This window comes from Ixodes scapularis, unplaced genomic scaffold (genome assembly GCF_016920785.2).
Source record: "Ixodes scapularis isolate PalLabHiFi unplaced genomic scaffold, ASM1692078v2 PGA_scaffold2__306_contigs__length_199485367, whole genome shotgun sequence".
Lineage (NCBI taxonomy): Eukaryota > Metazoa > Arthropoda > Arachnida > Ixodida > Ixodidae > Ixodes > Ixodes scapularis.
In genome coordinates, this window is record NW_024609857.1 from 85,278,153 (window position 1) to 85,302,639 (window position 24,487).

The 24,487-nt window shown below is 44.2% G+C and overlaps 1 protein-coding gene across 2 annotated transcripts in view; it reads left to right on the top strand.

Moving 5' to 3' along the window:
- The window catches only part of LOC8026620 (mitogen-activated protein kinase kinase kinase 15), a 468,648-nt gene that overhangs the window by 439,518 nt on the left and 4,643 nt on the right, over positions 1 to 24,487 (top strand). For both annotated transcript variants that reach the window (XM_042291939.1, XM_042291940.1), the window contains exons 26-35: positions 882 to 1,047; positions 2,990 to 3,052; positions 3,141 to 3,219; positions 5,578 to 5,657; positions 6,484 to 6,589; positions 10,257 to 10,407; positions 14,793 to 14,891; positions 16,859 to 16,941; positions 18,000 to 18,094; positions 18,514 to 18,590. In XM_042291939.1, coding sequence (XP_042147873.1) covers positions 882 to 1,047; positions 2,990 to 3,052; positions 3,141 to 3,219; positions 5,578 to 5,657; positions 6,484 to 6,589; positions 10,257 to 10,407; positions 14,793 to 14,891; positions 16,859 to 16,941; positions 18,000 to 18,094; positions 18,514 to 18,590 — 999 coding nt within the window. The remainder of the gene's footprint in view (positions 1 to 881; positions 1,048 to 2,989; positions 3,053 to 3,140; positions 3,220 to 5,577; positions 5,658 to 6,483; positions 6,590 to 10,256; positions 10,408 to 14,792; positions 14,892 to 16,858; positions 16,942 to 17,999; positions 18,095 to 18,513; positions 18,591 to 24,487) is intronic.

Genomic DNA, 24,487 nt, shown 5'->3' on the forward strand with positions numbered 1-24,487 from the left:
GAGTTGGTATGGTAATGCACGGCTAGCTTTCTTCAATTTTAATGTGTGCCACAGTACTGTTGCTTCTTCCACAATTGCTTTGACATTTATCAATCCAAAAATGTGTCTTGCATATGACAATTTTGTCAGATATTACTATGACCAAAGCATTTTTTATGGTCCCTGAAAGACACCTCTCCAACAAGAAGTTGGGAGAGAAAACAACCGCCCGTGACATACATTGTATCACCGTTGAGCGTGTTTTTCGTGGCTACACAATACTTACGTTCAGTATTCTTGTTGAACTGTTTTATTTATATCTCTTTTGGTTTTGTTCAGTTCTTGAAGTAGATTTCTTTTTGTGAACTTCTCCAGTTTTTAGATAAGTGATAAAATAATTATGGAGATTCAATTTGTGGCGAAAAACTTTCCAGATAATCGACCTTGGGCCCACGAAGGTTTGCCACAAATACCACAGTTCTCGCTTTTATTCTTACTTTTTTTTGTTAGCAAATAAGCTTGAGAAGTGAGTTACACTCTGTCGTGAAGTTTCCTTATCAGCCTCCATCTTGCTCCTTGCCGTTTGACCCGAACAAGGCCTCGTGCCCCCATTACACATAATTTCTGCCAAAAGTGGACCTGGTGCTTCTTTGCCGCTCACTATGTTCGTTTTACCCGCACCTCCCACAATGACTACACTCCGTGCCCGCCACTGTACTTGGTTAACGAGTGCAGCTCATCTCGAAGCACAACCGGAACTTTCCATTCAACCACACTTCTGTGCGCTTCACTACACTTCTCAGCACCGGTGCAAGCTGGTGCGGGTAAATCGAACAAGCTCTTGCAGCACTTGAGAGCGGTGGTACGAGGGAAAAACGGGCTTACGGGATTTGGGTTCTCAGCTCGGAGACTTCGGAGAGCGGCATGCGTCGCTGCAGCTCGGGGCTGCTGAGTCCACCCGTGGACGGCTGCAGCACGGACCAGGAGTCCGGGGGCTTCTACCTGCTCAAGAAGGACTCGCAGCGGCGACAGACCATCCTCAGGGTGCTGGAAGAAGACGCTGACACGGCAAGTCGCCTTTTGCCCTTCCCTAGGCTCGGAACACTTCGGGCGTGCGTCTTTCTCGTTCACCGGGAGGGGATGTCTCTGGCCCCTAAAGGCCAGTTCATGTGTGCCTCTCAGCGCCAAGATAATGCAGTCGGTGCTGCATCGGCGCTATTGTTCCCGCCGATTCAGCACTGAGTCAGCACTGCACTGCGCATGTAAGCTGAAAAAGGCGAGGTCAACTGCAACAGACTGTCGCTACAGTGCTGATATATAGCATAAAGTCGGCACCGTGTCTATAGCGCAAAGTTAACACAGCTGTATGGGTGAACATGCCCCAGTGCATGTACGGGCGGAAGAGAGCAAATGGCTAGAATTGTCGGGTGCCTTCAATTCGACTGGGAACACGACTGGGGATCGTTAAGAAAATCGAGGAAAAGAGTAGCTTGTTTTTTCCTGCATTTCTTTTGCGCAAAAGTTGGGGCGAAAAAAAAGAGTGCAGAATGGTGGGGACGCGGGAGAGGAATGCACACAAAACCTGAGCACAGACTTGCAGCTGTAATGCATTCCAGTTAAGAAAAAGGAAGACGAAACACAATGGAGGATGGTACATGCCGATAGAGTGGGAAACACGGGTGTCAGGTTGGTTTGGAGTAGTGGGCGAGATGGGAGGCGAGCGGGTTGCTTTCGCGTCAGTCATGGCTGCCCCGATCACATCGAGGCCTCTGGCATTCTCTGGACTGTTTGTGACGACCGAATCTGAAGGCGGTGAGAACCCTAAAGCCGGCACATACTCAGACCAAGTTCCGCAATAGCAGACGGCCGTCGCAGTTTGTTGCTGAGTTTCAGCTCAGTTCCTGCACTCTGGGACTTTGATCCTCTCTTCAGTTTCTTTTTCTGTTGTCAGGAAATCATGACAGCAAGCAACATTGCTGCATGCATTCTTTTCTTAGTTTTTTTTTTTAAATTTGGAATACTATATTACAGACATAAGTCTTTGCTTGTGCATTGTGTGTGTACTTTCGTGTCCCTGTTATTTTGTGTGCCATTTGAAACCGTGTCTTCTGTTTGCCAATTATCCCAGTTTGCCACCTTACCTCCATTAGGTATGCGAGGGAGTATGCCCTTTTGTTTTTAAATGGACCACGTCTGTTATGGTTTGTCAGTCGTTGCTAATTACATCGGTGTCTGTGGATATTCCATCTGTGACTATATTTCAGCCCATATAAGGGCTGCAGAGGCCGAGTCACTGTATCGGTGCTGTTAAAGGGGTACTTCACCGTTTTTTTCATTGTCTCCGATTTGCTTGAAATTTTGCTAAACTAACCAACGAACATTGCTAAAATAGTATCCCAAATGTTAGGTCAAAATATTGTTTTTTCGCGAAGTTATTGAATTTACAGTTTTGGTCTTCACCATGTTTTTCAAACCGAAAGTCTCTACTGGCAACAACAACAAAGTGACGTCAGTGGAAGGCAGGGGTTAACGTTTTGGACTGCAAAAGTTGTTCCCAACGGATTTGAAGCAGTTTCTTGGTGTCAAATGAGTGCTTTGGAAGCTCGCTTCCGTATCCGCGCTCCAGCACGGAACAAATGATTGGCATATTCTATTTTTTGACTACTTGCTCGACTGGCAAGCCTGCCTGCCACTGACATCACGGCACTGAAAAGTGCGCGAATATTTGAATATTGGTTTTCGCACCATTTTCATTTGCCGATTTCACAATACCTATTATGAATTTCGCGATGCCAAATAGCATACCGGAAAGGCTAAAGGCCGGGGAGTCAGAAAATATAGTTAGTTGAGGTAGCTCAAAAAATCGGTGGAGTACCCCTTTAATGACGGTTAATAATAATGTTGCTGAAATAGTCGAGGATCCCCTGTAAAGATGGGGCAACATCTAAATTGAATTATGGAAGTGCCCAAACATTATTGCTGAGTGACTTTGGTGATTCGTCTTCATCAGATCTGTGACATTTGGATGAGCAAGCTGTTGCAGGACATTGGCAGTGACTTGGTGATATCCAAAGTAAGTCTGTCTTGCTAGTTGTCTGCTCACTCTGGGAGTAGTGTGTTCTGCGAAAGACGTTGACAACATTGGCGACACGGTGTTGCAGGAACAACTGCAGTCTCTGCTGAATGGCTTCAAAAGCTACATTCCTGAGCAAAATAAGACTGGACTTCAGCATGCAATAGGTAGGTGAAATGGTTTGGTCCTCTTGAGATGTGACATGTCAGTGCAAATCTGCATCGCAGCAAGGTTTCACCTTGAGCGTTGAGGTGGTACCAGTTGGATTTGGTACCTGCTGATAATGTCTGAGTGTGCATTGGATTGTTTGTTTGCTCACGTTGCTTACTGAATGTCACAGTAGCTAGATCACGCATACTTTATATGTCCCCACATTGGCCCTTTATATTGTCACAAATATTGAAATGAGGGATGTTTGTGGCATACGAAGCTGTGAAGTCCCAAATGAACACTTAACCCAAAACATTGTCCCATCCTATATTTCTGACTAAATACCCATAGAGTGAAAAGCTTTGGAATGTTGCTTACCCCATCAAGTCCATGCGATGTTCAGCTAGGCACTCTCCAGCTGCCATGCTTTCAGTTCGGAGCGAATGTTCTGGGGTTCCAAGCCTGGTGAATTAGAGCGAAATTCTGTGCCATGCCTTCAATGAGACAAAGCGCGCTTATCGCAATGCTAAATGAGGGAAACATGTGAAATTAAAAATTGCCACGAGCAGTTTCCTTTAAACATACCTCATTAACAGCTTCATAGGTCAGCCCATTGTGTTAATTAAAATGAGGAAATATTAAATATAGGAGTAGCCAGTGCCGCTAAAGTGGCAGCCAATGTCTACTTTTTATTAATTTTTTCTTAGTTATTAAAGAAGAAAAATAAATATAGCAAGTAAGAAAACAAAAGACCACTTGAGTGAACATATAGTGCTACTGAATCCTAATGAGCACATGCAACTGATTGCATGCATCACTCTGTTAAGTGGTAGCTTGTGCCACCTAGCTTACGGCAGCATTGATAACCGTTGCTTGCTTTGCTATGAGATAGTGGGAAAGAAAGAATCTGATCTTTTTTTCCCCATTTTGTTTTTTGGGATTTCTTGGGTATTTTACATCTGTCGACATTAAAAGTATTTCGTGGGAAAAATATTACCACTCATTCTATTTGTCTTCACCTTGCCCACAAAGACCCGTCATAAGATAAGAAGTCTGTCTTTATGCTCACATTTCCTACATAGCAGACAATGCTGTCAAAACTACTGGTGCGAGCATGTGGCTTGATCTAGCGTCATGTTTCCATGAAAGCGCGTGGAAAAAAGATGGAAAAAGACCTCCAGTACAGCATTGTTTGCTATGTACAAAACGAAATATGGTAATCCCTCGTTAAAACAAATTCGCTTTTTTTGAAGTTCAACATGGTCCCGACCGAAATGCATGCATTTTGAATCAGATTATTCTAAGTGTATCGGCGGCCGACTGCGCTTATTACGAAGGCCTAGGTGCCAAAAGGGCGCTAGCCCACACAGAGGTGCACGGAGACCCTTGTGTTCCCTCCCCCTTCTCCCCCGAGGCAGACAGCCAACTAAGCAAACATAAAGAAAAAAAAAATGGAACAAACAGGTGACGGAGGGCAGAGCGCGCAGAGCATTGCTTCCGATGCTGATGTGCCGACTCGGGCAGGGAGCAGCGTCCACGTTCCGACGCGACTCATGGCATCTGCAACCGATGCTGCCCGACTCCTGTCGGAATTGGGTCAAGGGAGCGATGGAGCCAATGGAGCCTGGAAAAGACCATCCCTCTGGGAGCCTCCAATGTGTGCCTATACTGCCCATGGGTCGCGAAATGGGCATATGCAGCGCCAATTGAATCCCCTGAGGTTTGATGGCGGTACTAAAATCAAGATGGCGGCCCACCCGGAACCCTAGGGCGGCGCCATCTTATTTGGGCCTGGGACGGCCATATTGAATAGGACATTTTTAATCGGCCCACCCCCTCTCCCCGCCTTCCCCCTCCTCCCTGGTTCTGCTCGTTGCCGGGGTTTTCGGGCTCTTGCAGTATTGCTCTTTGTTTGTTTGCACACTCAAAAGATGAGCAATAAAATATGTGATCGTCGTTTTTTTGCACTTTTTATTAAACAGAATGTTGGTACAGTGACTTACAAAAATCTTCTATGTGATGGGCAGCGGGGTCCAGTCTCCTGCCATGTGCTAAGCTTGGCTGAATAGGGTTGCTGTCTTCACAGAGTTGCCCAGAATGCAAATCACCACGTTCATCATCATGCTATTTTTTTGGCTCGTCTTTTTTTTTTTAATTGCTGCTTATATAAAATATTTTTGCCGTCCCGTTGACTTCGTAATGAGGGTATTCGCTAAATTTGATTTCTGTCTTCCTCCTTTTTTTAAAATCTTTGTGCAAAAAAAAAAAAAAAAAGATGGTGAAGGAAAAGAGAAAGGAAGGTAGCTGCAGTTGTAAGTAATAACTTTTTATTTTATTATCGCTTTGAATGACAAGTGTTTCTGTGTGTCCTGCAGGAAAGCTGAAGCAGGAGGTACATCATGACGGCAGAGCCATTGGCCAGCTGGGGGTGGCCCTGTACTTGTTCCAGAGCGCTGTGAGTGGTCTAGCTCCACTGGAAGGCGGGGGGCAAGTCTTTGCAGAACTCACATTGCTGATTTTGTTTACAAAGAGCTAGGTCCTATCTCTGAGTAAATGGAAATGTGGCTCTTTGTTTCTGTACAGTTATGTAGAAATAATTTCAGAGGTCCTGCAGATCCTTGAGATCCTTGAGTGCTTTAAATTTAGAGGTTGGCGTATGCTCCTTTAAAATATGGTACATGCACCAACTTTCAACACCAACTTTCAACAGTTCCCTTTTGTTGGTTTATGGCGCGTTTCTCTGCCACATGCTCTGGGGGTGCGACCTACAGACTGACCAGACTCAGATTTTACGAAGGAAAATTAGTTTTTTTGCAAGTTCTGCAGCTGGTCGTTCATTTTAAGAAGCCGCACCATGATCTGTTTGCAGTATTCAATGTAGCTGTAGCAAGGAGGAGAAGAGAGCTGGGGAAATCATTTTTCCTCTTTCATTGTTAAGCCTTGTTCTTTTTCTTTGTCAGGAAGTATGGTCTAGTCCGTCACACTTGCATAGAAGAATGTTTTCTTTAAACTTTTAGATTTTTAACTTTTAAACTGGGCGTGTGTATCCCTCAATGATTTCGTCGGCAAATACTTTACGCCATGCTGCAGCCTTCTGGCAAATGAGAATGTCTTGTGTTCCTGAAGTGATTTCTTTGTTATAAGTTGAGACACACTTGTCCTATATATTCCAGGCTGTATGTATCACTAGGGCTTGCCCTTGGTCTGTTTTTGCTGCAGTGACAGAAATCTCTTTGTTTTGAGTGGCCACCTACAACCTGTCCAACATTGTGGTGGTGCAGGTGAACGAAGTGCTGCGCAACCAGAGCATCAAGCCACACTGGATGTTTGCCCTCGACAGCCTGGTGATGAACGCCGCACAGGTGGCCAGTGAGATACTCTCTCCTGGTGAGCCTTCTTTTGTTCACTAGGACCATAGATCTCACATAATGAACCTAAAGAAAAAGGCCCATAATGTCCACGTGCAAAAATACCACCTGCAAAGTGGTACTTTCTGCAAAATCCTGAGCAAGTGTCCTCTCAACACTTGAAAATAATGTGTAAAACTGGGGGATGGGTGCTCCTTAGGGCTACAATGTGTAAGGATACATCCTTTGTGTATTTTTCGAATGTTACGAAATTGAGGGGTGGGCGCTTATTGTAGAATGGACGGATGTTCGGTATTTTACAGTAGTCAAGGAAACACAGGTGTCGGGGCACTTTTCAGAAGAAAACTAAAGTTGACCATCACTTGCTCAACTTCGGTTTATCGTTGCAAAGCAAACACACCTAACGTATTGCTTGCTTTTTTTTTCCCCCCTGTTTGTCTGTTGCCCTCTTCCTTGTTCTTTCTCTCAGGACCAGTGATGTTAGTGCTTACATTTTGCCACTCTCCACTCTCGTCTTTGACTCCCTGGCTAGGATGATGGGATAATAAAGGCTCAGCTTGTAGGAACATGCCAATTCAGTTAATAGCTGCAGCCAATGTTACTAGAATACTCAGGTGGGAAACTGCCATAGGAGCCTGCATTAAAAAAGTGCCTCTGATCAGTACTCAAGAACCAAACTAAACGCAATTGCAACGCTGCCATTTCTCCCGCTGCGGGCACTCTGGGAACGGCACGGCTGCACCTATTGGTTCAGGTCAAGTCGCGCAAGGGCCGGTGGCACCTTCTCGCAGGGCCATTTCGCAGTAGCCATAGTATCGCATTCGATAGCGTCCTTTGTTGGGGTACAGTTTTGGCTTTGATCGGCCATTTTGGCGCCGAAACATCTGCAGTGGAAGGGGGCTGCCAACCGGTCTCCCAAGTAGAGGCACCGCGATTAATCACAGAAGTTAGGATGCACCCAGGTCAGGACACGGAACCTGAAGTTACCATTGAGATATGGTTGTATAAAAACAAAACTAATTGTGCCACACAACCCTGTAAACTAAAGTTTTATGAAAACATCATCTCCAATAATCTAATCTAAGATACTAATCTCCAAGACAATATCCTACAAAAAGAGCTTTCTTTGTTTGTTTTTACGCAGAAACATGCTTTCTAAAAGCCCGCTCATACACTTGCAACATCTTAGAACCGATTGCCTGGGAACCTCTTAATATCGCTTGTGACGAGAGGATACACTGGAGCCATCTATTGGGTAGCAGTGTAAACTTGGAGGTCCGACATATTTTCTATTTCTCTCGCACATTATCCTTTCTTTCTTCACTTGAAAAACTTTTGTCAACGTTATAAACTAGCCTTTCTCATAGGTATTACACACATTTGACCTCAGAAATTCCTCAAAACCTTCGCTCTTGTGAAATGCAGTTCCAGGGTCACCGCATAGATGGCGCCAGCATGCCAGTGTGTTCTCTCGTCCTAAGAACTTTTAAGAGGTTTCAACAGGTCTCGTCTTTCTCGGTCGTACTCCGTTGCAAGTGAACGGGCCTTAAAAGCTTATGGTGACCACAGTGAAGAAGAAATATTGAGCTGCCATCTTAGCACCTCGAGCCCAGGAGTTTTGGTACTCTGGGAACATTCAGTGACTCTAGCAGTAGCCATATGAAGCAACTTTCATGTTTTAACTCGTTGCTAAAGGGTGGTGCTGTTATTTTATTTAGTTTGGTCTCGGTGGATGCGAGCAGTGCAGGTTTCAAGGGCGAGTTTCCCAACTGAGCGTTTTAGTAACTTTGGTTTCAACCAACGAAATCTAGCAAAGGAAAGGTTGCTGTACAGCCACATCACATCTCAATCATCTAGTACAATCAAATAAATTGAATTAGTGTCTGTAGCATATATATAACTTTACAGTGAAGAACAGCAAAATTAAGTGTGTGCAGCAAAGCGTCAGGTTGATCTAGTTGGTACATTACAATGAAAGAAAATAGAATGAAGCACAAATTAATACGCAGGGACAAATTTTTTTCAAAAATATTAGAAATTTTAATAAACTTTTAAATTCATCGCGCACGCAATAATCTCTGCTCCAAGAGTATCTCAGAAAGTTCTCAGTGCAGTAATATAACTAATAAAGGAAAAGAAAGAGGTCAAGCTTGAAATCCCCAACAGGGTATTTCAAGCTGCACCTTTGCATTAATTGCATTATCAACAAAGAAATAGGTCATTTTCTCACGCTGGCCGCATTGGTGGCGCATAAGTTGAAAGCTAAATTTCTGCCAAACTTGCTGTTTGTGCCCTTTTTCATTTCAGGAATGTCCCCAAGACATCTATTTTTTTCGTGACAATTAAAAATCTGACTTTTTTACTCCAATTGATTTGAGACAAAATCACTTGTATAAACTTATTTTATTTTGTCTGGCTTCACTAAGGATTCATTTAGAATGTGGTAGCTGAACTTAATTTTGTTCACTGGTTTCTACGGGAAATGTTAGCTTCTATAGTTGAGTTTGGTTATCTGGCCTGTTCGCTTCATCTGTTCAATTTACAACCACTTACTAACTCTACTGGATGACGGGTCTCGCACACGAGCACAACTGTACTTTATATTTTTGTGCCAAGTAATCTTTTATTAGTAGTACTATTACCATATTTTCCGGACTGTGGGCTGCGCACGGTGCATTGTCTGCAGGAGACAACTTGGGGTCAAAAGTTTGTGGACACCTTAAGCACTTCTTATGAGTTGTGAATGCAAAAGCATGAATGTTCTTCCGCTCCCTTAGTTCATCTGCGGTGTACTGGTGTGGACGGCCACGTTTTGCTATTGCAGAAATTAGCGGCCGACGACCGAGCACACGCTCTTGTGAAGTGCCCGCAGCGCGCTGACCTCAGCCATGCAGCCTCTCCGGAGTTTGCTCGAGCATGGTGTGCGGCCAGGCTTGCGCCTCTTACCGGCAGCTGGGCCGCTGTGTGCGCTGCACCGCCATGGAGAGGGCTTCTCTGGTGGCGTTCCTTGGAACTACACCGCGCGAGAGCCAATGGGAACCTTGTTCCTCGAAACTGACGCGTGCCAGCCGAAGGGAGCCTATCCATCAGATTTCTGCTACAGACGACAGGCTTCGCTCCATTTGGGCAGGGGAAGGTGTCATTTGGCACAGCTTCAAAAGCTGATGACATCAGTTCACTCCATAAGACAGTTAATGCTTTCGCATTAAAAATAAAAGTTTTTGCTTAGGTAGTTCGCTTCCGGTGCATAGTCCGCGGACCGTGCATACTAAGTCCATACTTAGTGCCTGGTCTGAATGGAAAAATGATCATACACAGCACACCTTGACAAATGTCTGCTGTATTAGCTCACAAAGGAGCTTGTTTCATACACCAAAACATTAATATACTCCGTTATTTATAAAATCCTTCACGTCTTGTCACAGTGAATAATCTTGAAAAAAAATCCTCGCATAGTCCGCACGTGTTAATAGTCCACACTGGGTAAAATTCCAACTTTTAAACAAGTAGAGTCCGTGGACTAAAGTCCAGAAAATATGATTTTATGATTTGTGCTTAGAACCTCTAATCGCACTAGGTTTGAGATTGTGGTCTAAATCAGTCGAGAGGCGGTAAGGGGCGGTTCGAGACGGAGATGGAGGGAGGCGAGGAGCACTCTCAAACCGAAACTTTCCTCTCGGCGGCAGGCCAAGAGGACCCCGAGGAGAACGAGCTGGAAGATGCGGAGTCCACCTCGGGCGTGTCGACCATCAACTCGGCCAAGTCTCCGAGCGCGACGCAGAAGCAGCTGGCCAACCTGGCCCGAGACTACGCCCTCCCCTCGGGGGAAGCCCAGAGGTGAGCATCGGCAGTTCGCTCGCGTAGGCAGTGGAGCTGCACCCGGAAGTGGTGTCGCCATGTACACTTGGGGCACTGTTTGTGCGAACGAGTGATTGCTGATTTCTCCTGTTTTAAAGCGACAGCTTTACGGGCGACGCATTGCAGAGATTTCAACTTTGTCCGTTGTCGTCGACGCGCGCAAAGAAGAGAAAACTTTTTTCTCTCTGCTCTTGGCGCGAGGCCAGGGAAGTTGGATTTTCCCATCGGCCGCACAGCGCAGAGAGAGAAGAGCGGAAAGCCCCGACATTCCGCCAGTAACGACGCAACAAAGGGGGAGTCTTCCTGTCATCTACTTGGAAGACTTGTTTTCAAACATTCCTGGCGTTATGCGAAATCCTCTTTTGGCAGTATCCAGTTGCTACGCGTAATGTTGAATGGTTTTAGAAATTTCCATCGCACTTATCCCTTTACTTCATGGATGAATGGTGCCGGTCATCAGTGGCATATGCGACGCCAACCACGACGGCTATGAGAATTAACCACATCGCACCAGCGTCCTCGAGTATGTGACGACACCATTCCACCCGCATTGAGCAACCATTTTACAGCTATCCCTTTCATTTCTTCACACATTGTAAGCGAAAGATATGAATTTTTTTTTTTTTTTTTGAAACCGAAAGGTTGTCATCAAAAACTACTATGGTATAAACTCATCATAGCAGACCTTGATAGTGATGAAGAATTTTGTTGCAAAAGGTGTATGCAGACTGGAGGTACTCTTACTATAAAGACTTTGACATGGATTACGACTAGTCTGCTCTAACCAGTGAAACTGATGAAATGTGCAGATATATTAGAATATAACTGGTGTGTTGAAACTTCCAAACTTTGAAAGGTAGGCTCAAATGGTAGTCTTGAAACAAAGCTTGCGAAGCACTGAGCCTGATGACAGCTGTTCACAAAACGGATGCCACTGCTGCCAAACCAAGGCCGCGTGATGTCCGAAATAATGACTGCTGCCAAAGAGTCCGCCATAATAAAATAATAAACCAGTTGCAAACTACGTAATATACTCCATTATATCCGAATGTAATGTAATAACAAAATCTGTAATAGGCAAAGTTGGCTGAATGTCATAGATAGGAGGGCCAACCAAACTTCACAAATTGGTATGTTATAACATAATGTCTGCTGCGAATGTCGAACGCCTTCTGGTGTGCTTTTGCTGTGCGTGCATGCGTGAGACTCGCGGGGCTTTTGCTGTGCGTGCATGCGTGAGGCTCGCGGGTGCGTGGGACTCGCGGGGGGGTTTTGGACAGTAGGAAGTTCACGCCGAAAGCGGCACAACTAAAGCTCCTTTCTGCCGTTCTCATTCCGTCTGGTAGTATGGTGCAGTGGAAAGCGCAAGATTCAGGGACTAACCATAGCGGTAAACTTTTACGCTCATTAATGACACGCTTCAGCAAAATGTGAAAAAGCACCAGCGTCGCGTTCGCACAGCAGTGTCGTGCAGTGCACATGCTGTGATGTTCCCCTTCCAGAAATTTTATTCAGGGGTCTGCAGGTGAAAGTATTGACTGGCTTCCATACTTGAGCTCGCTCTCAAAATGTCCGGAAAAATTGGTGCTGGCATGTAGCGATCTCAAATTTTCTCTAAATGTGTGTTTCAGTGGTGTACTTTACCTCGTGAGATTTCAAGGCGCAGCTCTCTTCCTACAAAAAATCAGATCAACAAACTTGCTAGGGTCAATGGTGGATGTTGATGCAGACAACCGAGTTAGTTGCTACCCACATAGTGTTTTTTGGTCACAATAACGTGACGAACGCGAGCGCGTACGCAGACGCATTTGCATGGGGCGATGGATGGTCCCCGCTGTCGTTGCGTTCTCAGTATTGCTAGGCTACACAAACTGCCGCATGTAGAGATACCATTAACGCAGATATAATGCAACAGTTGTTAAATTAACAAATAAATGATTAAAATTAACCTATAATGTCATAGAAATTCGACTTTTATTTTTAGGTTGCATATAAACTTGCCTAAACCGTGCTAATATCCCAGTGCATGGAACTGCATGCTGAGTCAGCTGCGTCATCAGTTGTGTGTTGTGCGCTGTTGTTCACTTGCAGACTCAAACGCTCGTTCCAACGTCAGCTGCAGCTCGTTCACACTTTTGCCTTGGTAGTTCACTGTGATTGAAACTCGCCGCAGCCTCCTTTATAGAACGAGGAAAAAGTTGCTCCTGCTTAGAAGCACGCTTGTGCTGAAGCCGGTGCAAACTCAAGATCAGCCAACCTGGATGCATTCTGTGTGACAAAACACTAAAAGGACACAAGCCTGACGTCACCCATGCATTGCACGCGATTCGCCTGAAAACTAAACTGGTGAACCATACTTGTACAATGGGTAATTTTTTTCTACTTCGCGGGCACAACAACTTCGGCAAGGGAGGAGAGGTGGGGCCACTGAAGACTGCTAGAACCGAGGTTCATTCAAGGGGACACGTCATCTTGCAACAAGAACCGCGGCCCTCCCCCCAAAGTGTACACGAAACTTGCCGATACCTAAAACTGTGTTGAGGCACACCCTTGCATTGCTGCTATACTTACTGAAGGTGCCTCCTGCATGGGAGGCGAAAAGTTTTGATGGAATTGTTGTTTATGTTATGTCAAGTTGGTGTCCTTATTTTCATTATGACATCTCTCGGCCTTTGGAGTATTTCTGAAAACAGAAAAAAGGAAGTGAATACCACACCGAATGCAGTCTTGTCCACCACGATGCCCAGCAACATGCTGCGAACAGGCACAACCGTGTAATGCCCGCGCACAGCGCAAAAGGCGGAAGTGTTAGAATTACGTGACTGTTTGCATGGCTTTCATTCGTGATTGCAGACGCCTGTGGTACTTCCGATGTCGGTGCCAGGCGTCTGCTTTTTTCTGGCCCTGTGAGAAACAAGCGCGTCGACGTAACTGACTGCACGTGCGTTCCAAATGACGCCGCGTTGACGTCGACACACGCGAATTGTACGCAAAAACGCTCTATGCTAGTCACGCTTTAGGCTTGTGGCACCATCTCCCAATGTGCATGGCTAGAGCCACGAAGTGAGGTACGCTTAGAATATCGGCACTCCGTTCCCGGATGTGCTAGTGGGCGCCGTCATCTTGTGGCTTAGTGCAGAGCAGACGCAACTGTCGATCGCCACAATTCAAAACTGCAACTCCCTTGGCTTTAGACACGGTGTTGGGAAGCTCAGGTGATATCACTGTGAACATTGAACATTTCTGGAGGACGGAAATGTGTTTCTTGCAATTTCAGATAAAGCTTCAGATAACTGGCCACCACGCTTTTAAGCACCAAGATGACTGAAGTTCGGTTACTCTAATGCATAGTTTATTTAGTGACTCTGGGCACGGTGAGCGGACAACCGCGTCGTCTGCTTTCGAGTGAATGTGTTGTCAACTCGCTGCACCTATCGGGAGATGGTGCCACAGACAATGATAGCTAATTCTCTAGTCGGCAGCATCTGCCATTGACCATGGCAAGTTTGTTGGTCTAATTTTTTTTTGCATGAAGACAGCTACACCTTGAAATTTTGCAAGGTAAAATGCACCACTAAAATGCATTTCTGAGGAAAATTTAAGACCACTACATGCTGGCACCAATTTTTCTGGCCAATTTTAGAGCATACTTGAATATTAAAGCCACAATGTATACTGCTAAGTTTCACTCACTTCATGCACCATTCTCTCATTGTTTGTCGGCTGCCCAACTCCATGCACGAGAGATACTTGAGTTACGAGCCTTACTGCAGTGCCACCGTCTTGTGACTCGCTTCCCATACTTTCATAGGTAACAAATAAAATCATTAGGCTCCCAACAAGTTTTGAAAAACAGGAACTGCTGGGATGCCCTGTAGCCAGGTGCGTAGCCAGGTGCGTAGCCAGGGGGGGGTATTCAGGTGTCAGAACACCCCCAAAGTTTACTTTATTATATATATATATATTTCTTTTTATTGTGTATGTGATTGCACCAGCACCTTGAAACACCCACCGAAAATATTTTCTGGCTACACCACTGCCTGTAGCTACCACACATGTACAAGGTATTTACAACATTTCTGAACCTTAAGAATGTGTTGAGAATGAGAACATGTAGAATGATTGCAGGGTTCTTTGTCATTGATTGAGGGCTAAAGCAGTAAATTCTTTTGGAGGAAATGGACAAGCTCTTGGTTTTCTGCACTGCAGTTTTACCGATATGGAAAAAAAGTACTTCGGCTCCCCCTTGTTTTGCTCAAGTAACTATACCTCTTTTTTTGCTTTTAAATGGCAGTTATCACGTAAGCATAGAGTGTTTCTCGGATCTTCGCATAGCATCACCACTTTTGGCTTTGGTTTTGCAGGGTCATGGAAGCCATCCAGATGAGTGAACACCTTTACCAAGACCTGCTTAGGAGCATCCTCCAGAACAGGGCACAGCAGAGGCAGTTTGTGGAAGGCTGGTGGGTTCGGTCTAGACATTCGACATCTCAGTTGCCTTGCATTTTTTCTCCCTGAACTTGTGAAGGTTGTTTTCAATCTTCCACTTGTCCCCTTCTGAGCTCAGTTATTTTATTATAACTACTACCATATCTACTTGCCTATTGAATGCACTCGCACAATGATTGCACCCCCCACAATCGGCATCAATATTTGGACTTTTTTCTTTTTCTCGTGTAATGAACGCACTTCTAATTTTCGGCTCCGCGAGTCTTGAAGCCAATTTTCTTTTGCCGCTAAGCGGCCAGGCCAAGTCAAGCCAAGCCAAGCCGCTCTCGTAATGGCTGCAATAGCATGGTTACGAAAGTGATCAACCATGAAACCGAGCGGCGTGCAGGCCTAGCGAAACTGGGGTTAAGGAATTGCTCAGCCTCGGACGTGCTTCGTCCATCGAATACATTGATGTCAACAAACACGCCGACATCTGTGATCTGCTTTCGGACAGTGATATCGTGAAAGTGGTTAGGCCTAAGAATGGTCGCGTTGTTCTCCGTGCTGAGTGAGCTTCGAAGGGCGCTTTTTCTTGTCAAAAGGCATCTCAAAAGTGCCCTAAAAAAGGTTTGCAATTTATCGAGCATGGTAACTGTGGTGTGCCCACGACCAGCCATGGGTATGCCTCTGTCAGTGGAGACGTGCCAGAGTACCCTGCCATGTCATATTTGCACCTAAAATGACATTCGCGCACAGTGTGTAAATGCAAAAATTTTACCCTGTGTAATGAATGCACCCCCCAAATATGTGCTAATTTTTTTGAAAAAAAAAGTGTGTTCATCATGCGAGTAAATACGGTATGTAAAGTGTGGCATGTGAATAGATTTGTCCCAATTATCCTAATCGAGGGGATTTATAAATGAGCTTGCTACAGTGGAATCTCGTTAATTTGAACCCAAGGGGGCCCAGAACCTCGTTTGAATAATGCAAAGCTTGAATTACCGGGAGTTTCCTTCCTCGAAAGATGTAGGACGGGACCTGTGTGTTAGTTTAAATTATCTGCGAGTTTGGGTTAAGAGAGTTTGAATTAATGAGATTCCACTGTATATGTAAATATTCTTTCTTCTATCTCTAATTCGACAAAATAAACAAAACAAGCATGAATGATGGATGTGGGCTGTCGAATCATCGTTGCCTAACATATTGGCGACTCCAGCAAAATCGACGCTGCGAGTGGCAACGCCGAGAAGCTCAAGAGACGAGGTCGTTTCTATTATGTCGTCTGCTATCGCTGCTTGGTTCTCGTAAGCAGCATAGAAACAAACATTGTTTCCAGTAATTATTTTTATGCTTCTGCCGTGTCATTCCTACGCACTGACTAAAATGTTTCTGGTGTCGAAAAATCGCTTTGCTTTCGTATGTAACACTGATTTTACTCTGCAGTGCAAAAAATTTATGGTGGTCCGCGTGCTGAACGACGAAAACGACCTCCTTTCGTCCGCCATTTTGCCTGACCAGCGCGCCCCCTATAGTTCGCTGGAGTCGCGAATAATCTTGCATAATCGCGGCAAGCTTACCCTGTTGAGTGCGCTTCTAACCGAGCACCTGCGTGCTGCGGGGAAGCACTACCCGCAGTTCCCGCGAGCTTTGTGGGTATTGCTTCCCCGCAGTTCACCGGCGTTTGGTGAGAAGCGCACTCAACGGGGCTAACCTGCTGCAATCGACACTTCAAAAAGTATGAATATCGCAGTTCACCTCGAAGCGAATACCGAATAGCTTATTATTCAAAACTACTATTCGAAAATTCAAATATACGCACAACACTAAACATGCATGTTTTGTCCAAATGCCTAAAAAAAAATATATATATTTTTAGTTTTATGTTTGACTGGACAATAGGAATTTTATAGTAGGAGTGGCTCTTGTATTTCGTGTGTATTAATGTATAGGACTCCAAATGACGACTCAAGGAGGCTTGACATGTTTCCCTGTTCCCCAGCATTCACCAGAGCCGCCTGGCACCAGCTGGAAGCAGGGAGTCTAGCGTCACCATCTCGGGTCCCCCATCCTCTGTCCCTTCCGGTGAGTGTCCCTAACTCTGAGGGCTTTTGGCCATAGGGCCTCCAGCAATAGCAGAGCTTGTAAGTCATAGCCAGTACTCCTAAGTATAATATATTACACCTGGGTAGTGAACAGTTCAGTAAGGATGTGTTGTTAGAAGTGTGCCAGTTATGCAGGTTACTGGGAGCTTATGTGTGTTGGGTGTTACTGATGGACTATTTTAAAAGATCTCAAAAGATTAGATAAAACACAATGTATGTTTGCATGCACTTGCCAAAAGATGCAAATATCTCCCAAAGCGTTCACTTTGCTGTGCAAGCATGAAGAGTGTGAAATGCTGTTTGTTACATATTATGTTGATGGCTACTTCATTTTACATTTTTTGGCTTTTCTGATGCAGACTAGAGTATGAAGCACTGTTTGTTGTAAATTTGGTTGATGCCTGCAACTTCGTTTTTTATGGCTTTACTTAAAACTTTTGACCTTCCTAATGCTGTAGTGAAGTACCTGAAGTCATATCCAAATTTAATAAATCTGTGAACCAAACATAACAAACTTAGTCGTTGCAGCAGAAGTGGCGAATGATGCGTCAGTCATAATACGGCTTGGGACTAGTTAGAACATGTGAATTTGTTTAAATCTGTTATGTTGCATAAACACTTTCCTGTTTTTGTATTGCTTAAGTTATATTCAAAAATATGCAGATGGATGAACCATACCTGATCAAATGAAACAAATGTTGCAAAGCCGCCGACACAAAATCTTTGCCTGAGCATATTTGTGAATATTTCTTCTTTGGAGGCCACATAAGGTTATGAAAAGGGCACATCATATGCATATAGCTTAAGTTATAACTGTTAGATTGTGTAAAGGAACCTGTGCTCTTCTGTAATAGCTACATTGATGCTGTCAGATGTCGGTGGGGAGGGTTTATAATGTAATCAAAGAGAAGTAATTAAGGTGGCATACTCGAAAGTAAAAACACCTTCAAATTCCACCAAAAATAAACTCTGTGAACAAATTGTCTTGATGCATTTGCGGTCGTGGCATATTGTGGACGAGCAAGGGGTGACTTTCAGCGGCTGCGGGAGTCAACAGACCGGATACCTGGCGTGACGACGACCTGATGCACTGGCTGCGTGACCTGGGGATGGACGCAGAGTGCATGGAGAGGGTGAGAACCGTCTTCTGTAGACTAGAGGTGAAACTCTGTCTTCAACTGATGCGTTTGCCGTGTCTCCCTTTTTGGTTCTTCGATTTCCGACTCGTAATGTCACCAGTGGCACATTTATCCGCGGATTACAATCCTGCGGCACAACAGAGGCAGACATGTGTTGTGCTGCCACTGGACACTGCAAGGGTTGGGATGCTCAATGACGGCAAACCTCTCCTCCACTTGCTTTCTTCGCTGGCACTTTTGTGACCGAGCGCCAGGATAGAGACGAGCGACTAAAATTGGGACTGACTCCTGGAACGTAATCTGCCGCCACTTCAGGACCTTTTTCGACGACGCTAAACACACCAGTCGAAGTCACGTTCCAGGTGAATGGCAAATTTCGGTGTCGTCTGCAAATGGCTCTTCATTCCTTGCAGTTTGCCCGGGAGCAGTTCACCAAGGAGGACGTCTTGTGCCTGATGACGAGAGACGACCTACGAAGACTGGGGCTCCGGTACGGCATCCACAATCCCTTCTTTCGGTACCCAAAGCCGAAACAGTTGGCAAGATACTTTTCATCGAACTGCTTTGGCAGAAATGGAATTGACCTTGCAAACGTGATTGATCCTGTTTCTAGCATGTAGTTACATAAAACTGGTGGATGTGATTGAGTAACTTTTATCGCAGCTTGGCACGTGTTCTTCCGAGTAAAGTTTCGGTCCGATAAATTGAATTGCTCCAATCAAACTAGTACATTTTCCCATGTTTTCTTTTGAACTTCAGGATACAAGATGGGAATGTGGCCTTTGCTCTAACCGCACTGTAACTTCCTGCATGTGTCGGATTGTTTGTGAGGAAGGAGTACTTTTCCATCGGCGTTTTGCTAGAATGCAGAGAAGAGGCTAACCTGAAGGTTTGCTTGTAGAGACAAGTGTGACCAAGCTATTGTCTAGTCCAGGGGTTCTCAAACTTTTTGGCCTCACGGAACCCCAGGAAGCTTCAAAAACTGCCACAAACCCCCCCCCCCCTCGCCCTCCATATTTGCCGACCGAGAAGAAACAGATGCACAATTGTAGGCAATTTCGGTTGTGTTGCTTCCCATATATCCCCACTATATCAATCACAATGGCAGTACAAAGTGAGATGAAGGTGCTTTGCATGGTCCTGCAACGCAGCCTGCAGCAGTGGGGGGGGGAGAGGGGTTGCAATTCGGATGTTCGCAGAACCGATGAGACCAGCTCGTCGAACCCCTGTGTTCCCCGGAACCCAGTTTGAGAACCCCTGGTCTAGTCGAGCAAATCTTTTCCTGACCTGCTTCTACAGCCTCCAGAAAGATATAAGGCTCGTACATCATTTTATGGCATAAAAAAAAACAAAAAAAACACTAAATTTGAACACGTTTCTAGGTTTTGGTTTCCTATCGGAGCGCATGCCGTGGCATCCGAAGGCATTGCGAAATGCATCTCGCAGATGATTTTACGACGACTTCTGGTGCGCATGCCAGCCGTGGTACTGTTTGCATTGGTTTTTCACTTTTAAGTGTGACGTCTTACCGATGCAATTTTTTACGCCACCTCGGCCTAATGGGGAGTTCAGTATTCATAGATCCTTTTTTTCCTCTTTTGCTACGCTTTCCGTATGAGAGATGCTGTCCGTAGAGTTGCGATGCGAGATGGTTGAAGCTCTCAACTGAAACTCTCTAATCTGGTCGGGAATCACACTCGAAAGAAAACCAACATGCATGTATTTGAAAAAAAAAGAAAAGATGAAGAAGGGAATAAACCCAAAACGTCTCAATTTGAACACATTTTGTGTTCTTCCCCTTCTTCGTCCGTCGTCTCTGATATTTTTAAATATGTGTAGCATCAACCAGCTGGCCTGTTTACTTACTCTTTCTTCAACCAACATGCATCACTGGTACGGTCGCGGTGGCGATTTTAGTCACAACCTGTGCTTTGAGCCTAGGCAAAACAGTAATTACGACCGTCGTCGACGAGCCAAATAGAACCAATGAGCTATTTTAGTGTAACAGATCAAGAAGGATAAGGAAATGCAAGCAATGGAAGATGGCATGTTTACAGTCAAACCTGTTCATAACGAACAGCAGGAAACACTACGTTCAGTTCGATATAGCAAAAACCATTTACAATGAACTTCCAGGATGCGTTCGTTGTAAGGCGAGAGCTTCTCTTCTTTTCTCATCTCTTCGCTTCCGCCTCGTAATGAAGCGCTGGAAAGTATTTTCTTTTGTGTATTTTTTTTGCATGCATGCAGAGTTTGTTCTTTTAGCTTATCTCCCCTTCTGAATCGCTTTTCTTCGTGAACGACTGCTTTGGGATGAAGAGTTTTTTTTGTTTGTTTCTGTCTTTTAACTTTCTCCCCTTCTGAATCGCTTCTCTTCGCTCAATTTTGTTGGTGGTTTGAGCTTTTGGAATTTTCTTTCTTTCCTACCTTTTTTTGATGGGAAGGGACATGCTAGAAGACGATTGTTTGCACGTTTTTGGAAGCGTTCCTGGGGGGGAAAAGTTTGATATAGCCAATATGTTGTTCGTTATAAAAAGTACTTTTACATGCATTTTTATTTAAATTTTTTGTGAGTTTAATATTGGCAATAATTCGCTGTACGTGGGTTCGTTCTAAACAGGTGTCACTGTAGTACATATTTATATGAAGAAAAAGGTGCAGGCCTCCCAGGTGGCAAAAAAAAAGCATTTACACACAGATATTTTGGGGGTTTCGGGACGAATTTCGGAGGCTTATATTTCTCGCGTGAAGGGCCGCGGCCATGTTCATATTTTTATAAGTTTCGGTGACGCCGTCAGGTTGCTCTTCTTTTTTTTATTTAGAAAGACTGGTGATCTTGGCGTGGTGGTGAGTCTAATTTGGTTCCCCACAGGACTTGTATCTTGTCCGTTTACGAACTGCCATGAAGCCTTTGCACCATAGCAAGTGACCGGTGCCAGCTACAGGCAAAGCCGCATCATGGGTACTAAGTAAAAATTAAAAATCAACTATGCAAGCGGAGCACCCTGACGTGGCGGGTCACACCGTGGAACCACTGCTATTCATTGCTGTCGACGCTCTGCTTTCTACGGCTTGCCTGGAATTGTAGAATTTCACAAAGATCTTCTCAGCTTTATTCATACAGCCGCTGAGGCAGTCGTACAGGCAACAACAAAATCGGCGGTTATTCTTTTTTTTTTTTTCTGTAGCGCTGCAGACTGCATAACGAGGCTTAGGAGACGCTAGCTTGCCTCGAGAAACCGAGCTTCGGGAACATTTTAATAGTTTCTATTTTGACCACCAGATGGTGCCACAGCTTTTTTTTTTTTAACACTAACACACGGAGGGTATTGCGCAAGTATGGCCATTGCATTAAAATGTATACTACATCGAGAAAGCTGGTGAGCAGAGATTTGAAAGATATAAGTATAATTAGGGTTCGGATTTGTCGGTTTAAACCGATAAATGTACGCCGAATCCATTTTCAGAAATTCGGTTTTAACCGAAAAAAGTCAGTTTTTAGGTTCGGCATTTTCGATTTAAATCGATAAAAACCGATAAAAGTATGTCGAATCCATTTTCTAAAATTCAGTTTTAACCGGAAAAGGTCACTTCGACCTTCCAGTAGTACCGGAAACGCAACGACTGTGTCTATAGAAACTAGGGATGTCGCGAACCCCCCTAGCTTCGATTTCGAAAGGTTTCGATATTTGCGAAGCGAACTGAGGTTCGATTTCGAAAAATTTCGATATTTTCGTACCGACCGAGGTTCGAATTCGAAAAATTCGCAACTTTTGACCACAGCAGAGTTTCGACTTCGAAAATTTCGAAGCTTTCACGGTTTCTAAAATTTCGAATTCGAATATTTCGAATATTGTTTTCCTTCAGGTTCGATAAATTCGAAGATTTCGAAATTTTTTGGGACAAAAAATTCGAAAACTTCGAACGCTTCGAATTTTTATAGACATGAAGTTCGAACAATTTGAAAATTTTGAATTTCTTTCTGCATAAAGTTCGAAAAGTTTGAAAGTTTCGATTCTCTTTTAACGCTAAACTAAAAAAAAAAAAAAAAAAAAAAAACTGAAGATTTTGAATTTTTTTTAAATCCAACTTTTCAAAGTTCGAAGTCCGATTTTCAAGTTTTTCCACAGTTTCAGTTTCAAATAACGTTTTCACGACTCACTGGTTTTCACAAAATCAAGTTTAGAAAAGTTAGGGTGTGATATCTAGATTCTGCTAAGTTGGTCAGGCAATGAAATGAGACGACGAGTGTCCCGGATGTGCTGGAATATTTGCCAGTGCAGAATTGTGGCCGCCAGCCCCGGGGGGGGGGGGGGGGTTTAACCTGCATCACGAAGTTGTGATTACACGAACACACTGTTTTACGATACTCATCCAGTTCGAAACGGCCAGGGGCGAGCAGGAGGTTGAGGCTCAGAAAAACCTTGAAGCGACCTGGCAAACCTGCTCGCCACCCCTTGCACGCTGGTAGTAATCCGATCCGGTGAAGTTTATAATTGTCCTGGAGGTTTATTTTCTGGGACGGAGGAATCGCCTCGCAAAAAGCACGAAAACCGACAGAAGTCGGGGTCGTGGAGCGTTCTACCATACAAGTGGCGTCGGAAGAGGAAAAACGGGGGGAAAGAGGGTAGCGGGGGGGGGGGGGGGGGGGGGCGGCGGCGGCTTCAGCCTCCTTCTCTACCTTGCAGGTATTTCGGACTGTTAAAAAAAGCAATACGGGGAAAGAGGGCGTGGTCGAGCTTATTTTAATCTGAAATTATTTATGCATATGTATAGCTACTGTCGCTCTTCACTGCATAAAAGGTTGCATAGATGGTCATTGTTAGAAACTCGTTGTCGGAAGGCACTACTCGTCACATGCTTAGTGGTTCGGAAGTTCAAAGCTGTCTTTTCGACCTAAATACCTGTGCCGATAGTAACAAAAAAAAAAAAAAAGAAAGAATAAATGCGGGAATAAAAAGCAGGAGAAAAAAAAAAAACTATCAAGAATTCGTTGGAAGTGTTCTATTCTTGCATATTCAGAGATTCAGAACTTCGAAACAAGTTTCTTTTACCAAGATGTGTACAGGCTAAAAGAAACACGTCCCAGAAACGTGAAGCGAAAAAAAAAAGTTTTCTTTTAATGACGTGCTGAACTTGAACACTATTAGAAATCTTCTCCCATGAGTTAATTTATTCCTTAACGTGAAAAAACAATAAATATATTATTTTGTATTCTGCAGATGGCAATGATATGTACTGTCTGTGGTGTTAATTTAAATGAGATACCTCAAACAACTTAGACGAAAATAAATATCAAGTTTAGGTCAAAATTGCATGCAGATAAATGTTTGGACATTTCTTCGAAACTCACGTTGAATAACAATAATCACATCTTAAGACGGCACTTACCTAAGCTATACATAGATCATTCTTAAAAAAGTATAACATGTCTACCATAAATAGCTCCGGCTGCAGCGTGCTTCAAATCTGGCACAAACGATAATCGTCAAAAACCCGTCGTCCTTTCTCGCCCCTTCGGGGATTTATTCCTTTAAACCTAAGCATGCCAGAAAATTGAAATAAACGACATTGTCTTTCGTAAGGAACGCAACACCGCGTGTAAAAGTTCGAGAAAAAAAAATTACGAATGTACCCCACTACTTGAAATCAAATGAAACCGTCCGCCGGTCTTTCGAAGTTCGACGAACGTCGAACTTTTACCCTAAAAGTTCGAAGTTCGTCGAACTTCTGACTTTTCAGAATTCAAAAGTTCGAAACTTTTCGAATTCTCTTGATAAATAAGTTCGAAAGTTCGAAATTCATCGAATATTTTGGTCAGTTAAGTTCGGAAGTTCGACAAGCATCGAACTTTGCAGCGCAATAAGTTCGAAAGTTCGAAAAATATAGAATTTTCTAGCGTAATAAGTTCGACGGTTCGAAAAGCGTCGAACTTCTTAGCTTAACAAGTTCGAAAATTCGACTTCCGTCGAATTTTACGATGTAGACAATTCGAAAAATCGAAATCTTTCGAACCGCTTGATTCGATCATCGAAACTTCGATTCGAAAAAAGTTCGCGGCATCCCTAATAGAAACGTGTCCGATTGTATGGGATACAGGGGTGCCATCACGACATTTTGGTTTAATGTGTGCATCATCGATCGAAACGTGAAGTCCGAAATGCCCCATGACTTCGCCATGTACGAGCGTGTTTTTAAATTCGTTGTAAGGAAGACTGACTTGATGCAAGCTCTGCATGTTGTGTTGTGCTTCAAAACGTCGCGCCGTGTCTCTTTTGGCGGTCACAATTAGGGATGTCGCGAACCACCCCAGGTTCGATTTCGAAAGGTTTCGATATTTGCGAAGCGAACTGAGGTTCGATTTCGAAAAATTTCGATATTTTCGTA